The 18,237-nt window shown below is 40.4% G+C and overlaps 1 protein-coding gene across 1 annotated transcript in view; it reads right to left on the bottom strand.

Annotated features, from left to right (window-relative positions):
* The window catches only part of gria1a (glutamate receptor, ionotropic, AMPA 1a), a 68,573-nt gene that overhangs the window by 24,502 nt on the left and 25,834 nt on the right, over positions 1 to 18,237 (bottom strand). The window contains 6 exon segments of the mRNA XM_069171043.1: positions 7,253 to 7,698; positions 8,819 to 9,025; positions 13,371 to 13,481; positions 14,404 to 14,508; positions 15,556 to 15,723; positions 17,040 to 17,198. Of these exon segments, the coding sequence (XP_069027144.1) occupies positions 7,253 to 7,698; positions 8,819 to 9,025; positions 13,371 to 13,481; positions 14,404 to 14,508; positions 15,556 to 15,723; positions 17,040 to 17,198 (1,196 nt within the window).

Genomic DNA, 18,237 nt, shown 5'->3' with positions numbered 1-18,237 from the left:
TTCAAAAGCTCTTCATGGTGCTGGGTTCAAGGACGTCTTTTTAAAACAGCCTCTTCGCAGGATTAAAATAAGACCAGCCTATACTGTAATTAAAAAAAAAAAAAATACTTTTTTTGTATCAAATTTCTTTTAAAAAATGGGCAGCAATGATATAGTACAGTATCTTCAATAATGAACTAAAACATGCAAAACCACTGGTTAGGTCATTAAAGTTCCACAATTCTAACTTGTACCACCGACATTGCTGAGTATAATGACAGCTGTCACAGCCAGAGTTTGTCAGCTGATTCATGGATAAAAACGCCGACTCCTGTGAAAGACCTCTGAATTCGCAGTTGATGACTGAAGTGTGATGGAAGCTAAAGTTAACGGGACCCAGGCAGAAAGCCAACATCTTCACCAGATGACGGATGGTCCATGTCGGAAACAGCACTGTTTTGCTCTGTAGTTAATCCTGTAAGCATGGTGAGGAGAATGTAAGATGAGACTGTTAAATTGTTCTATTTTATTGCCTAACATGTTTGTATGTTTTCACTTCAAGTCATGCTCAAGATCAAAAATGCAAAGCTCAACAGGTCATCTGTGCCTCATTACAGCTGGTAACATACAAATTGTTTTCCAAGTCTAAGTCCTGCCAGATATTCATGAGATGTACTAACTCCTCAGGTAAACTAAATTTATATACATGCAGACACCCTCATTTTTGCCCTCTTCTGTTTAGCACTGCAAAAAGGAAAACAAGCATCAGCGTGTGACAAACAACTCAGTTTGAGAAATACTGACCCTTCCAGGTTACCATAATACACCACATACACGATCCGTTATTGAATGATTGTGACCGCCAGCCTGAGAAATTGCTGCTGTGGCAGGCAGGGCGTGAGTGACAGAGCTGATTTATTTCAGTCTACAATCATGTAACGGGAGCAGCACAGGCACTGAGGAGTGGAAACAACTCCACAGGGCAATGCTGTTCAAACACACACACACTCTCACACACACATACAGACATCACACAGACATAAACGTCTCAAAACACATTCACTGGAGGAACATCATGAACCCATGCACTTTTTCTTCAAGTTCTCTTCCAATCTGGAGCTCCCTCTTGGTAAGGTTAAGGAAATTGATTCCGGGCCATATACGACATTGTCTCCTGCTAATGGTTGCTGCTTGTCCTATACCTTTATAGCTACTCTTACATTCAGCTAAAAGTCTTGAATACCAACTGTACATTTTCTCCCTTTTACTATGTTTTGTTTCGCTGTAAAATAGTCAGTTCCTCTCATGGTGAATGGAAAAACTTTCAAATCCAGATTTACACCACTATCCTGCAGCTGCTTCACAGTTAATGTATTCCTTTGGATTTTGAGAAGAAATGCAAATTCAAAGGAATTCATTGAAACAAAGATGTCACCTTATCCTTTAAAGAACCTTGCAGTGACAGTCAAGCTTGCAACCTTGTCAACATATCCATGTGGTGTTTTTGTGTGATGCTATAAGATATATCATGACAAAACCAAGCACTCAACTCTGGGGTCGAGCATTTCCACTTTGGACCTGCAGTCGACCGATGATAGTTTCAAAAGTAAAGATTTTGACCGAGAGGATTTCATGCATCACATACCTAAGGAACCAATTCTGATAATGTGGGCTGAAGCTTTTCACATCAAGCTGCTATGCTTGAGTTGCAGGGAAGCGGCAACCAACAGTGGCGTCAACAATTGGTTTGTCAACTGCCGTTAAGAGGCCTCAAGTCTGGAGTTTGGTCATCGCCATTTTGCTATTTGGAGCCTAGAAGTGACCATATTTGGATGAGCTGGGGATGTGCGAACGGTAACTCTGACTCAATCTGATTGGGAAACCGAAAAATTCCCCCTCAAAAGGCTGAGGTTTGAGGCCTACTATCAAATTATTGATAGGATAAATTTCAAATGGACTGCCAGAAAACGAATAAGAAGGAGTGACTTTAGTGAATGACACCAAATTGACTTGTGGAAAAAATTTATTGACTTTGTATTTCATGAGAGAATTTGAATGGGAGTCTGCGGCGCCAGAGCCTTTTTTGAGCTAATCCCTAGTGGCCCTCGGTGGTATTAGCCACTTTATGGCGTAAGGTTTTTTTTTCTTAGAAAAAACTTTTACATGAAGAGTTTGAGGTTTAATCAAGGCTAGGGTAGGGACTTTATTGCACAATTTCATGAAATCTAAACTCAAATTCACTAATTTTAAAGGCATTAATCATGTTTTAAAATCTGTGTGGATGTGGTTAGCTATTCTGATTGTGGCTTCAGAAGCTGGACGACTGGAGTACTTTCCAAAGCCAAACAAAAACACGTATAAAAAGATAAAAAAAATACACTCTTAAATCTCCCAGTTTCTATGTTATTTTGTGTGTGCAACTGTTAAGCACAGGGGGGGATTCACCAGGTGAAACAGAAGGCATCACTGAAACAACAAAATGAGAGGGGGAGCTGCTGCACTTGATACATTCTCAGGCAGAAACAACCACTGGAAGAGGCAGAGAGATCTCTAAAGGATGGAGGGCAGACAGGAGGAATGAAAAGAGGTGATGGCAGAGGAAGTAAATGGGTGGACGATCGGATGGATGGGGTGGTGTTTGCGAGTATGTGTTTGTGTACGTGTGTGTCTATGTGAGGGGGTCACTCTCAGAGTCCACCTGTCTGCAGAGATAAACACAAGGAGGGCCCAACAGCACGGACTGGGGCTTATGGGAGGACCTGACTGACAGTGCTGACATTTAGAAAGAGCACAGTAAACAAGGTCTCACAGAGAATAAATAGCAGGTGGAGCAGTGTGACTAATACACACACAATGACGTACTGTACACATTAATGCATCACTTTGATTTATGAAAACAAGCATGTATAGACACACTCTATATGAGCATATACATGCATGCATACAGAGGTGTCTGTAAACCTTGACGCTGAGGTGCCTTTAGTCTGGGCTAATCAGATACTGTCAGGCAGCAGACAAAGAAAATAGCAATAAGTGCTTGCTTTCAATAGAACCAACCCATACACACACACACACACACACACACACACACACACACACACACACACACACACACACACACACACACACACACACACTTGGAAACCCACACATGGAGACAGAGGCAGACGGGGAAATTAAACATGTATTCTGATTAATCCAGGACAGAGTGTGTTGTTTCTTGGCCTTTGTCTCTGATTAAATGGAGAAGCATGAGGAGTGAAGTGCTTGGAGCTGGATGCACCTCTAGAACATTTTGTTCTCACCTTTTAGTGATAAAGGCACAGTGATGAGTGGTTTACAATTGTCCTGAAATGTCAAACTTCAAGAACTTAATGTCCTTTACATGTTTTTAATTCTACAATTATTCTCACATTAAGGAAAGCATGAACAAAAAGGGTTAAAGATATGGAACCGCAACAGGCCTTTATATAAAGACACCTTAAAAGGAAGGCAGCTTGAGTCAATTTGGTCTAAGTTATGGTGCTATAATATCCATCTCATGGAAGTGTTTCTGATCTTAATGATAGTTCTATTAAAATTCATGACACCAAAATTTGTAAAAAAAAAAAAAAAAAAAAAAAAAAAAAGTCTAATTAAATACTTGAAAATGGGTTAAAACAGAGTATAAAAATACAGGCAAAAGGAGGAAAAAAAAAAGAAAGTTGAGCAAGGGCACAAGAATGATCTCAAACCTTTTTGGATTGAAACAACCAACCTCCCAGTTGCAATGGTACACTGTGCGCATGTGAAACCCTACAAAACTGAATAAGTCGTGTTGCTTTCAACTGAAAAAACACAAGCAACAACATTACATGTCCTTTTAAATCTCGCAGAAGAACTCAGCGCTTTAGGAGATCAACATGCACCTCCGTGCGTGAATGCATGCTGTGCTAACTAGAGCAACTAGGTCACCCAAATTTTCAAGGGGAAGATGTTTCCTTCAGGGCAGTGTTCAGTGGGGTGAAACATTCACTGTGTTGGTTTTCAAGACACCAAGCAGACTCCACCATGCTGAGCGCTACACCGTGTACTACTGACATGCGTTTTTTAGGTTTTTGTTTTATTGTTCTGTCATACTGACTTCCAAAAAGTGTTACACTAAGACATAAATGGACAAAAAGAGTCACCTTGAAAGGACACTAAAAGACAAAGAAAGATATTTGACTCAAGTCCTTGGCAAATAGAAGCCGTTAAAGCTCCCAACCTCATTGAATACACAAAATAAATTCTGTTCTACCAGAAAACCTATTTTAATGAGAACAGACAAAAGGGCCAGTACATGTGTGCACATCAGTGTGAGTCTCAAATTACCTCAAGCAAAAAGTGTTGCTGTTACCAGGCAGATAAAACTCAATAAATATTTTTATTGCTATTATGTCACATCTCTTTTTATTGATACTAACTGAACTTCAACCTAATAGTTTTTGATTAAGACAAAATGTGCTGCACAGCTGATTAATTCTGCAGTCAGAGGAAGCATCAACAGAACTGCTGCAAGCACAACAATGATCTTTTTTGTCCTTTTAGTCACAGTCAGTGAAAGGTCTTGCAACAGCTGAGATCGCTCTCCCCCAAGCGAAACAAATGCAAATACTGTACAAATATGCATGAACTCATGTGTGGTCAAGCACACATACAGTAACATTCACACAAACATATTTGTTCAGCCACAAAACGCCACGGGGAAAAAACACTTTGAGGAAGCATGGTAACATTCTCTCTCTCTCTATTCTTCTGTGAAGTTCAAAGTAATCAATATATTGCAGCTGCATTTCCTGCCTATAAGAGAAGAACAGAGGCCTTATTGTGCATGAAGCACAACGGAGTCTTCAGAAAACAGTAAATGTCAGGTGAGGGCCTGTGGGAGGAGGGATTCAGTACCTACTATTGTACAGCTTAGCACCAATGTGCAGCATACAGGCCTGTAGCTACATAGAGATTGTTTCCCTTCTGATATTTGTGTAAAGTAAAGTGAAAAAACATCTTGTAAATGTCACAAAATGGAAGCCAGAGTGTTACATGTTGCTATAATTAATGTAATCTTTATCCACTCATTTCACTCTCATATAGTCCATGAAATATGGAGTTACAGCTGGGACACTGTTTGCTTTGGTAAATTATGTTTGTTCAATCTGTACAATGAAATTGCTGTTATTACGCTTTTATTTTTGCAAGATATGACATGTTCAATATGTGTCATGTTTCAAGCCAAAATACAGTTTGATATTTGCTGAGATCACTTCAACCTCACTCTCAAATGCAAGTACAGAGCTGTGGTAGATGTGATATTACAGCTTTACTTGACAGAGTTTGCAGTGCACCTGATTTTAGTTTATATTTTTAATGGAGTTGTACACAGAACATTTTGACATCTGAAGCAGCTCTTTGCAAATTTCTGCTGTTTGTACTATAACATCTAATCTACCATAGATTAAAAAAACATTTTAGTATATAAAAAACTGACATAGCCTAGGTGGCCTTAGCCGAGTAGTCCCAGCTAATCTAAAAATGGGCAAAAAGGTGAAGCATGGGTGGAGTTGAGGCGGGCCGGGTTGGTGAAACCGGTGTGGAGGAGTCTTTGTCTGTATGGCTCTTGCTAACAGTCTGTGACCTGAAGGCAGTGAGCTAACCCACCTGTCAATCAAAGCAGCCCCTCCCTTAATTTTGCATAACTTGAAGTCTTGATACAATTTAAACAGGTAGGTTTAAAAAAAACAAAAAAAACAAAAAACAGTTTACCGGGCGGTGAACTTGTGTATTTCTGCTGTAACATTGGCTATTTTAACACAATGGTCTATGGAGATTGAATACATTTTGGAACCAGCCTCAAGTGGCCATTTGAGGAACTGTTATTGGCACTTTGGCTTCATTTTTCAGGCCTGGAGTGTGCTGCTTTACATCAGTACTGTGTTCTTCTTCCCTTCCGTTTGTTGTTTCATGGTGGTTTGGCAAACAGCTTTTGTTACCGCCAACTTCTGGTGGTAATAATGCATTGCTACCAAGCGCCGATACAAATACGGGAAATAAGACGATAGTTGCATAAACTATTTGAGGTTTTACTTTTTAATAGCTATTCAAAATCCATACTTTAGAGGTGTTTTTGGTGGATTTTTAACCTCAGAACTGAACCAGACTTAATGCTAACCTATGCTAACCATCCCCTGGTTCCACAAGATTAATCTTTTCATCTAACTCAAAAAATATCAAAAACAGAATTTTTTTTTTTTTTTTTTTCCCAAAATGTCATTGTTTCTGTCAAGTTGTGTAACTGCTGAGGTTGAGTGCACATTAGTATTTATGGGCACAAGCAGCTTTTCAGTTTCCCATCAACATCTGCTTACAGTTACCCTTTGAGGCAACAGCATCAGCCTCTCCATCCTCACAGTAGTTATTACAGTATAGGTACTTCAGACACAAAGGCAGCACCAATGCACCTATATATAATGTATATATAGCTTAATTTTTAAAGAGACAAGAAGCTCTGTGACCTAACCTGTCTCTGTTGGTTCAGACCCTACAATGATAATACTGACATTATCATCTCATCTCCTCCTGCGAGTCCCTCTGGAAAGCTCAGAAAGTCGACCTCAGTGTCTCTAATTTCAGACACTTAATGAGATTTTTAATTGCTGACCTTTTGAGAATGGTTTCATACCAGAGCTCATGAGAGCACTTGAGGGGAGCCAACACATACCACTCAATACTCACACCAGGATCCTTCATATGAGTCTTTCAAAGGGTTGAAATGTACCCACTGATAGATCAATGTGGTGACTTATCACTAAACAGATCCAGACTGACAGAGACAGACTGATAAGATTTTGATTTGAAACTTGAAAAATAATGAAGCGAGCTAAAAACAACAACTTTTTATAGTCCTAGAAGTTCATGGGATGTCTTTTTTTTTCCACCACACTAATTATCTGGAGGCAGGAGAAGATAAACACAACAGTCTGCAACATGACCACATCATAAACTCCCTCTGCTGCGCTTCATCAAACTTTTACCATCGCTCTGTATGACAAGTGACTGGTACAAAACAAAATCTCACTAAACAAAGCCCAACTGAGTTGAATAAGACAACAAGACTGCGCGTTAAAGCGTTGCTGTGCCTGACAGAAATATATAATACGTAGGTGGCGCTGAGTGCCTCTTTGTACCAACAAACAAAAGCAGAGACTCCAAGGACTATGGATGCACAGCTTAAAAATGTGTGGCTTCAGTTTCTTACCGTGGTGAGATATCGCAGCCCTGCTGCATGAAGGCGCCGAGTGAAAACCAAAGGGAATTGAAGATGCCAAACTCATTGGTCTGCTCAGGACTCTGCTGGTTGGTGTTCTGCTGCGTTGGTGTCTGGCCCTGCTGCACCCCGTTGGAGGCGGCCGCTTGGGTGGGAGTCTGTGGCTCAGCTCCCTCTTCATAGTCCTCAGCGTGCCACTCGTATGGGCTGAATCGACTGACGAGGAAGAGGACAACGCTGACGCCAATGTAGGCAAACACAATGCACATCCAGATCTCGTAAGCCAGTGGGTCCAGGAATGAAAACACGCCGGGTTTGGATTTGGTGGGTTTCTTGATCATGATGGAAATACCCAGGGACATGAAGGGCTTAGAGAAATCGATAACTTCTTCACGGACCAGCGTGATAGTGAGTGGCGCCACGGCCACATCTGCTTTCTGGGAGCACAAACACAGGCAGGCATGTAAACAGTATTCTAGTGTTTCAACTGTTGTTTATGTTCTACAAAGAGTACCCATGAGAAAAATACATCTGGCAAAGATCTTATACTTGAAGCCAATATGTGCAGAAATCCTATAATCACAAGTTTTCCCAATACCATACTGTAAAGTTTTGTTTCTCTATTGCCAGTGAAAACGGGTCAAATTCAGTCTTTTTTATACATACCACTAACTAAAGTCTAAAATACCCAGCCTGGCCCTAAATACTGCTAAATATGAGGGGTAATGAAAAGGTTCAGGAACTGATCATGTTGCACGACTGGAGCACAGCACAGTGATGTGCACTGAGGAGAGGGAAACTATGACCTTTGTGAGTACATATTTCAAGTTACATCACTGATTCAAAACCAGTACCTGAGTTACACACGTTTTTGTGACCACTGACAATTTGCAATTTTACTTTGACCTTGAGTGGATAATGCGCATTAAATTGTGTGTCAAACTCAGGAAATCAGCAACTAAGACTCTTGAACTGCTTTAGAAAATCTATGGCACTGAAGCAGAGAGCTGGCTGAGGTGTTTTAAGTGGTGTTCACAATTCAAGAGGAACAAAACATTGCTGTCGGAGACTGAAGAAGGTGTGTCAGGTCAGGAGCACAACCAGGTGGATTTTCTTTGACATTTGCAGGTTTTTGCTCCTTGAATTCGTCCTTCAGGGTTTGAATGTCAACACTGAGTTAGCACAAATGATCTGAACTGTGGCGTGATGGTACCCGGGTTCTCCAAACACGACACCATGCCCCCTCAAAGTGCGTTGAAAATGTATACGTTTCTTGCATTCAACAACCAATAGCTTGAGGTCTATATCTTCCCCCTGGTCCATGCACATCACCGTGTTGTGCTCTGTTCATGTGCAACAGGAACAGTCTCAGAACTTTTTGATCCACCCTTGTAAATAGGGTTATAACAAAGCAAAATAAATAAATACAAAATCTCATTAATTAGCCTTGTCCTGTATAGATTTAGTATTTACAACAGATTTTTTTTTTGTTGCAGTTTTGGTGTATTTTCCAGCTTTGAATAGGGAATAATGACAGAAAGAGCTCTGCTGACTTACCCCATACACCAGCTCTCCGACCATGCCATTCCACATCTTGGTTTCAGGATCTCTGGCTCCGTACTTGCCATCTGAGACAACCTTCAGTTTGTACTGGTAGCTCACATGCTTGGCTATCTCTGCAGCCAGCTCAACGATGTAGCCCTCGTACTTATCATTCCCTACGAGCTGCTCGTGGTTCTTCTTCAGCATCACATATGGAGACTCCTGTTGGATGTGGGGAAACCATGAGTAAAAAGTGATCTCTGTTTTATCGTCAATTTTACTTCAGTTACCTCTGTTGTCAAAAATCACTGAACAGTTTCTGAAGTAATTGAGTAAGTCACTGATATGAAAACTAAATATATGCTGATGCACATCATTTCTCCACACAGGTTGTTGGGACTATAGGATGCTAGCTTTTATACTGTAGCAGGACAATTTGTTGAGCTAATTAAGCCAGAGACAGTGTTATGGCTTCCAATAAAGCTTTAGCATGTAGTTAAGTTTAATAATACTATCGGAGAATTTAGAATGGATGTTATGGATGCATTTTATGCTCCACCGCCATTCACCTCATCTTTTTTTTTTTTTTTTTATCTTGTTCAGCTTTGGAAATGAAAGAAGAAAAACCTTATTGGGCACAAATATAATTGTTGGTGTGAAAGGCAAAGAAGAAAAGGTAATTCTGTGAAATTACAAGACATTATTTTGACTTTGTTGCTTGAGGGTATCGTGTGTAATTCAAACACAAAAGGTGCCTAAGTATGATCATTACGGCAGCATAGCCACATTGAAAGGAGTGTTGAAAACAAGGAGCATGCAAGGAAGCACAGTAATTGGACAAGATCATTAAAGCTGATGTGAATTGAAGATGCACCTGTTTATATATGTGTGTGTGTGCGCGCACGTGTGTGTGTGTGTGTGTGTGTGTGTGTGTGTGTGTGTGTGTGTGTGTGTGTGTGTGGGCCATGTACACAGTAGACGGTGGAGCTGACAGCGCTTTCAATCCCGGCTGACCTGTGTTCCAGGGCCAGGCTGTTCTTCTTGTTATGCTGATATTTCAACATCTCACACTGATTGACTGGCCTGAGAAATTACAGCTGACTTGACACCCGGGGGCCCCGCTTCACTTTCAGGATTTCATACACAATTCCAGTCAGCTCACTATGAATGGTCGACCAGCACTTGGAAGGCCTCAATTCCCACAAGTTGTTATGTGTGCCTGTTTATAGCTAAGGCTTTGCTGAGCTGAGCAAATCCTGCCACCGTGTTTCATCAGGATCTATGGAGGGGAGGGGGTTCCCTCTGCGTGCTACAGTTATCTGTGTTCCCTCTGCGTGCTAGTTATCTGTGTTCCCTCTGTGTGCTACAGTTATCTGTGTTACCCTGCTCTTTATGGTTGAGGTGAAGCTAATCATTGTTACACATAACCTGGGGCCCACTGGTAGACAAATGGCACCCCAGGGAGACAGCGGAGAGTAAGGTCTGGCATGCAGCACTTTCACAGAGTATGCACTTGCACCTGACAGACACACACACACGTGAGCATGTGCCCGCACGCACATAGACATAGCATGGCATACAGTGGGTCCTCCACGACTCATTCTCATTGACCTCGAACAGTTCCACTGAGATCCGCTGTCAGTCAACCAATACAGACACAGATTTATGTTCAAGAGAGTGTGCAAACACACACAAAAGTATAAAAAAAAAAATACATGGGAATAACCGTGTTTAATAAGTTCCATCATTAGTCAAATTGTTGTTTTATTCCTCTTGGATCTGACTACAAGCTATATGATTCTCTTTTATATGCTATATGCTAATCCATTTTAATTCCTGTGGAGACTGAGGGCCATTAATAACAAACTTCTAAACTGAACCATAACATTTCATTCATGGACTGGTTTTAGTGTAAATCCACAATCATGAAGACATGAAGCTTTGATGCTCCATTAAACGCGCTCTGCTTTACTCCTCCAGATGTCCAGTCTCAGTCTGTGTGCACAGGCCTGGACAGCAGGCACTGTTAAGAACTAATGTGATTTCTTCAAATTGACAAAACAACAACCTCCTTAAGCAACGAATCAGAGAACAAAAGTTAAAAAAGTGTAAAAAAAAAAAAACCCTCTACACTCACACCTTATCTCTTCTCTAAGGTTCCAAGACAGAAAACCAATTTATCTTCCAAGAAAAGGGGACACTGATAGGAGATTATGTCAGAGTTATTTTGGGTCTGTACTCAGGAGGCTGCAACTTTTGGATTTAAGTAAGGATTTTCACCTGCTTTTATAATTAGATGTCAGTTAGACTACAAGTTATTTTTTATTTATTTATTTATTTTTTCATTTTATGCAAATAAATACTGTCCACCTGTACCAGCTTAGTCCTGTCAGGCAAATTGATATGCTACTTCATCGACACCTAATGTCATGATATAAATGTACTAACTTGAATTTATACTGGATGCTTACACTATTGATTACAATATTGTTACAGTAAAATATTCATACATGTAAATATGTGTGATGGTTAGTTTGCAATTATACTATGAACCCTCAGAGTAGCAGACGCAATATCAACAATTTTGTATCACTTTAAGCTAACTGTTTTAATCATGTTTCTCTATTAAACATCCATTCTCATTAGTTAACTATTTCAAACATTCATTCAAATATAGCTTTTAGCAAAATGTTCAACTTCTCTACTTGTTTGGTAACTACTTATGACATATTCTCATTCGCAACATGTCATATTGACAAGTTGCAGCTGGCTCAAAATGTGAATCTATTTTTGTATCCAATTTAAATTTCAGGGTTTTTATTCTTCAGATAAGTCAATCTACTCTGCATCTTTCCAGGTGCCCCTTTGGAAAAGTACTGTAAAAAGGACTGTTGCATGCTGGCAGACTGTTGGTGTACTTGTAGGTCGGGTGTGTTCATGCAGAATTCAAACAAGATTAAAAAGGTACAAAGTATGCAAATGTATCTATTTTTTGCATATCATCTTCCTAGGCTTTTTATTACCAACTTAAATAAGATATCAATAAATTGTGTATTCTATATAGCCTCTTCAATATTAGCTGAATGGATTGTATTAAAGTAAATGTTAAGATTTATTTAGATTGAACTACTGACTATTACAGCCATTTTGCATCAATTTGTTAACACTCAAGCAATTGTGTCTGTGAAGCGTGATGTAGTGGTCCTCAGAAATGTCCTATATCTTAATTTGAGGCTTCCCATCCCATCCCATCTCATTGGTAATGTGAGTATATTGTTGTGTTCAGGTGTTTACAAGTGTTTACATGAATGACTGCACAGACTGAAGTGTGCCAAAGTGTTTTTTCTGTTATTCTACATTGTCTCTTGGCTCCATCACCTCCACCCAGCCGTTATCTGGTGAGCAGTGAATGCCACAAAAAGGAAGCACACAGCTGAAATCGTTTATCCCATTAATCCTCACAGTGGAACTCAGCGGCACACACACTCCCTTGTTACACCTGAAGTCTGCTGCATGATGTCTCATATTGGCTTGTGTTTTTAATTTTTAATTTTATTTACACATTTCTTCGATACATTGGGTGATACCTGTGTTCACTCCAACAAAATCACATGGCAGCAGTGGTGCCCAGAGATAAAAGATATTCCTACTTGAAAAATATATCAGAAGTACAAAAAAGACTGCAGACATGAGGTATTTTGTGATATAAAATTTTCAACAAGCTGCAGACACTGAGAACATCCTGTACCTGCAGGGATATACTGTCCTTACCATCTTTGTTATCCTCCACTATATTCCAGCCAAGTTATTGTCAGCTATGCTTCTCTCTTTTGAGAAAATGTCATGATAACCTGGCTGCTCTGAGAGTTGGTCAGATTGAACCCGTGCCTCCCTCCTCTCAAACTTAACCCACAGGCCTCAGCTCCTCCATCTCTGTTATATAGGCCAGGAGACTCAATACAACCTCGACAAGTCATGTTGAACAGCCTGGTGGTGACATCTGAACCAAATAAAGAAGGGAGAAATGAAGGACACATTATCACAGCCTCAGAAATACTGCATGTGTTCTCCAGGCCCTCCGATGTATTTCCTAACTCCAAAGCTCTGAAGCTGCAGACTTCTGTAAGTATAAAGGTCCCTTGCCTGTTTCTTATTTATCTTGACATGATATCTGAGAATGTGTTGACACTGAGCATACTTTTAAACATACAGTAAATATGTACTGAACTAACCCTGCCAGTCATCAACACACTCTGTCAGCAGGACAAAGACAAAACTCTGCACTTCTATTGTAGTTGGCCAAATAAAGTTATCCTGATTCCAATTCTGAGCAGGCACCAGTCAGACAGGGAGAAAGTTAGCAGAATATAGCTGGGAAGGGAAGGACAGGAGCGAGATACAATCACAGATGTCTGCTGAATTATTTCAGGGGAGTGAACTTTGAGGAACTCTATCATAAAAGAAAATGAAAAATGTTACCCTGACTTTCCTCTCTCAGTCTCTCCCTTCCTTTCCCAAATCCCTCAACCTATGTTTTATTTAATTATTTTATTTTACTCAGCCTTACCAAGATAGTGGTGACTATGTATGTTCTGTTCTGTAGTCCGAAAGTCTCATTGCTGCCTCTCACGAAGCTGGCCGTGGTCACGTACTTCTCATCTTCATTCCAGTAGCCGACCTAAGACGAAGACAATGTGTCACAAAGTCGTTATTTATGTGCTAAAAGTCACATTTTGACTTGAGTGAGAAATAAAAGTGAAAATTTGAAAACTTTTACTCATATTTATAGACTTAAATTGAAAATGTATTCATCATATTTCTTATGACTTAAAAATACTTAAATTCAAGAGAGGTCCTATTTAGTTGGTTGAGCACATCCTACATGGCTGCAAAACATATAATTGTAATGTAATAGGATGTGTTTTAAAAAAAATTCAGGGATGCAAACAATACAAATTAAACTTTGACTTTGATTTTGCTCCCAATCCCTTTCCATGCATCTTCACCGTCATGTACGGCTCACTGAGCTACTCCTTCTCCTCACTGTACGGCCTCTCCAGTGCACCTTATTTTACCACCAGTGGGATTTCTCTTCCTGCTCCAGTTTCCCTTTTCCTATGACTTCATACCTACTCATTAATGTGTATGATAAAAATATACAATCATTCAATTTTTCCACTTCACATGACATATATAGGGTATTATGAATTTAAAATACTTAATAACAGGGCAGTAGTGGGGTGAATCCTTGTCACGAATTAGCTTTTCATGCTCTGAGTATATGCATGACTTATCATGTGATCACTCGAGCGCTGCTGTAAAAGGTTACTCTTACACTTCACTGTGAGTGGTAGTAGGTTGCTTGTTAAATGTGTCTTTATCTTCAGTAAATACCTTTTTTTTTAAACTCCTAAACTGACTCCTCAGAACATTCGTAATTCTTAGTTTGATAAAGATGGCCCAGACCTGACTTGGATTTGAACTGAGTAAAGTGTAAGGTTGTAAAAGGAGCAAATAAGAAGCTTGCAGGCAGAATTTAAAAAATGTGTTCTTGAGCACAATAATAAATAAATAATAAACATCTGAAATTGCCATCTTACCTTCTTGGGTCCAGAGGGGGCCAGCTCCATGACGCTAACAGTGTAGTTAGTTCTGCGGCCTTTCTCGTTGAACTGAATGTGACCGGTTAATCCATCTATACGGACCTGTAATGAAGTCACAGATAGAGAATAAGTAACTCAGAGGCACAGACTCGTCTGGCAGATGATTAAATAATGGTTACCGTGAAGCACCATATTCAAATATGCCCTCTTCTTCATGTCTGTGCTAGCAGCAAGCATTTGAATGTCACGCTTACATGCAATGCATGTTAAGCCCGCATGTGTTTGTATAGTATTCATTTGTGAAAGTCCACAGTGCCTTAGGTCCCTGAGGAGGTGAATGACAGACGGTGTGCGTGTATGTGTACAGCGTGTTTGTCTTGGCTGTGTGGTGGAATTAATTGAGCGAACACGGTGTCAATCTCCAGTCTTTCTGCAGGCAGATGGCTAGATTGACTGAGCAGGCCACTGCACAGCTACTCTGCAGACAGAGCCCCAGGCTGCACACACACACACACACACACACACACACACACACACACACACACACACACACACACACACACACACACACACACACACACATGCAATTATATGTATGCCCTCACAGACACAGAGCATTCATTATACCCTCCATACTTCATATTAATAGTGTTCAAGAGTAAATAAAAAAAACATACTTGACTTTTAATTTTACTTATAATTGGCAACTGTATTCAGTCTTTTTAAGAACAGAATTAAAAAAATGCAACAAAAATAATTGCCCTTGTTCCTCGATACACGTGCATGTGTGTGTCTGTGTGTCCCCGTGAGATCAAGAAGTCTCACAGCCAGTCCTGCATTTCTATTTCCATTGCCAAATATTGCATTTCTAAACTCAATTGCTGATGTCATATTCCATGATGATCACGGCTGAGTGTTATTGCCCTGCAGGTTTTGTTTACTAGCCGTGATGTCACATTTGATACTGGGGAGCTCTCCTACGACTTAATGTGAACTTTACACGACAGAATGGGACCTAATTTGTTCAGCCAGCCCCAACTCAGGAGCTGTTAGGCAATGTGCCACTCAATAATGTATGTGTGTGTGGGGGTCTATGTATGTCCGTGTGTGCGTGTTTGTGTTAGCGTGTTTCTATCCATGTGTGCAGACCTGCTGCAAGGCTCTCTGGATGTCTATGCCCTGTCCCCAGGGAGCCGGCGGGTTGGCAAGACACTCTCCAGCATTGCCTCTGCGAGAGATGTCTATCCTCTGTCTCCTCAGATTCTGGAAGGCGGTGGACATGACTTTGACCCCGTCATATGTTAGAGCACCTGTGTACTGCAAAGAAAGAGCAGATAATTCAAGCAGAAGCAAGATTGATAAAAACAAGGAGAGAGTCAAAGCAGAAATGGAGGAATTTACAGTCATTATCAGCATTTCTATGACTTCCACAAGCCTTCAAATTTTAATTCAGTTCCATTTCATGTCATGAAATATGCAGCTTGTGTTTTATAGCACATCTAAAGGCATAATTTCTATTACTTCAATTTTCACTTAATTTCTTGACCCTGCAAACACAAATGCTTGGATTTGGAATCGATCTTATCTGTCTGGACTGTATAAATCAATAATAGTTCAAGAGCAGATCTGAATCAGCAAACAAAGATAATATCGGTCCACCATATTTATTCAAGGTTCCTTTCATAACTTTTCCCAATATAGTACTCACAGTCACAAACACTCTAAATCAGGGGTCTTCAACATTTTTCAGGCCAAGGACCTCCAAACTGATAGAAAGATAGAGCAGGGACCCCCTACTATATATATTGGAAAAAATAGTGTTTTATACTAAACTGGGCCTAGTGCCATGTATAAACATACCTCGTTATTGTGCATTCAATACTAAGCTATTCAAATAATCCACAGGTTCATATATTCATGTTTTTATTTTAAACATGTGCAAAGTACAGTGAGTAGGGTGGCCGTGCCACTGCCATTTATAAACATACCTTGTCTACTGATACCAATGCCAATATCAACATTGTCTGTCAATTGCATGATAATCATGCATACAAGCTATTCAAATTGACTAAAATTTATTTTAAAGCTGGGGACTTAATAGGCTCTCGGTCAATCATGGGGAACCTGACAAAGCCAACATGTAACATGCAGCCTTGCGATTGGCACCACAGCGATAAGGGCGGGTCCTCCTCTTTGTGTGCAGGAGGCTTGGCGAGACAGGTCCAGGCTAGTCTCACGCTGTGAGTGAACCGGTGCCCAGCTTGAGGGAGCTCCTGCGTGTCGCTGAATGTGTGCATTTCTGACTGAACGATAACATATTCTGCCTCCATTTATTAATTCGCTACAATATGTTGGATTCATGTTAATGTGTATTCAAAGACATTTAAATTTGTAGAAAAAAAATGTGGGGAAAATTTTTTTTAAAAATATGAAAAATTGTCTAATCAACCAAAAATTTCACGACCCCCTGCAGTACCTCCGCGGACCCCCTAGGAGTCGCAGACCCCCTGTTGAAGACCTCTGGTCTAAATGACAAGCCCCTGGACCAAAAATTTGTCATATCTTTTTATATATCATGCTCCTTCCAAATTTCAATAAAGCCAGGACACTGAGATAAAGTGAAGTGGTATTACCTTGAGTCCACTCTTGGGCACTTTAGAGTCTTTATTATCAAACTCCATCCACTGCTGGACGACGCGGCTCACACTCGGCTCGGAGTTGTTGACGAGTTGGAAGCCGGTGATGTTGGCTCCGCCTTTCCTCAGGTCTGTCAGGTCGATGTCCAGGAAACCCTGAGACAGGAAGCCAGACAGTCATGAACTGAGGTATACAGGTATGAAAACACATTTATATTTATATGAATTAAAGTAGTATTTCCTGCATGTGCACAGAACATGATTATACAGAACCTTAGGAGGAATTTACTCAAACTTCTGGCCATGGATATTGAACCATGCTTGCCAAAAAAGATCAAAAGGAGCAAGAGACACAAAGACACAAAGTCCATTAAAGCAGATTTAAGGCCAACTAGACATTACATTCCAGTTCATGATCATGATTTATAGCTGGAGCTATATGTTGATATGGAAATTGTGATGATGAATCTAGTGAAGTGATTCGCAACCAGGGATTCTGGAGGTGAAAATGGGGGTTCATGGAGGGTAATGAGACTAACCTAAAGGGGAATTAGATGAGAAGTTACCAAATGTTTAGGCTTATGACCCCTTCTAACAAATCCAAGCCAACTTGTGAGTTATTAGAGGCTTGGAGAGTTTTTAGTATCCAGTATTTAACTCCCCGAAAAAAGGTATACAACAGAAAGAAACATAAACAATGATGAACTTTATGAAGTAAATTGGTTTGCAGTTTTACTTGGAGGGGTTATTCCGTTGAAAAGACTTCATTGCTGCCTTTCCTGAGGGACAAGAGTAATGAGTAAGAAAATAGAAAACCTCATTTCATGGCAGGAGCAGTCCGGAACCAATCTGTGATAGACTGAGTCCTCATAGGCTACTGTTAACAATGGTTGGATCAAAACCTTACAGGCTACTGTGAACAATGCAAAGCATGCCTCAGGCAGAGTAGAATGGAGAGAGAAGAGGTTTACTGTAATGGTATCTCCTACTTGTCTTTTTTTTCTCCTGACTATTATGTGGAGAAGGCTGTTTTTCAGCGAGGGAGAAAGGCAGAGAGTGGGAAAGGCAGTTTCAGTCTCTCAGCAGGCTGCCTGTCAGCGTGGGGAGAAGAAGAGGCAGACAAGTGGGACTGGGCGGGGGTAGAGACAGAGCAGCAGAGAAGATTTGTCTGTGATTCGTCTAAGGCTTAAAAGCA

Source organism: Embiotoca jacksoni, unplaced genomic scaffold (genome assembly GCF_022577435.1).
Source record: "Embiotoca jacksoni isolate LCO1_2020_lvr unplaced genomic scaffold, fEmbJac1.0.p SCAF_5, whole genome shotgun sequence".
NCBI classification, from domain to species: Eukaryota; Metazoa; Chordata; class Actinopteri; family Embiotocidae; genus Embiotoca; species Embiotoca jacksoni.
Note: the sequence above shows the minus strand (reverse complement) of the source record. Positions and strands in the feature narration are given on the sequence as shown.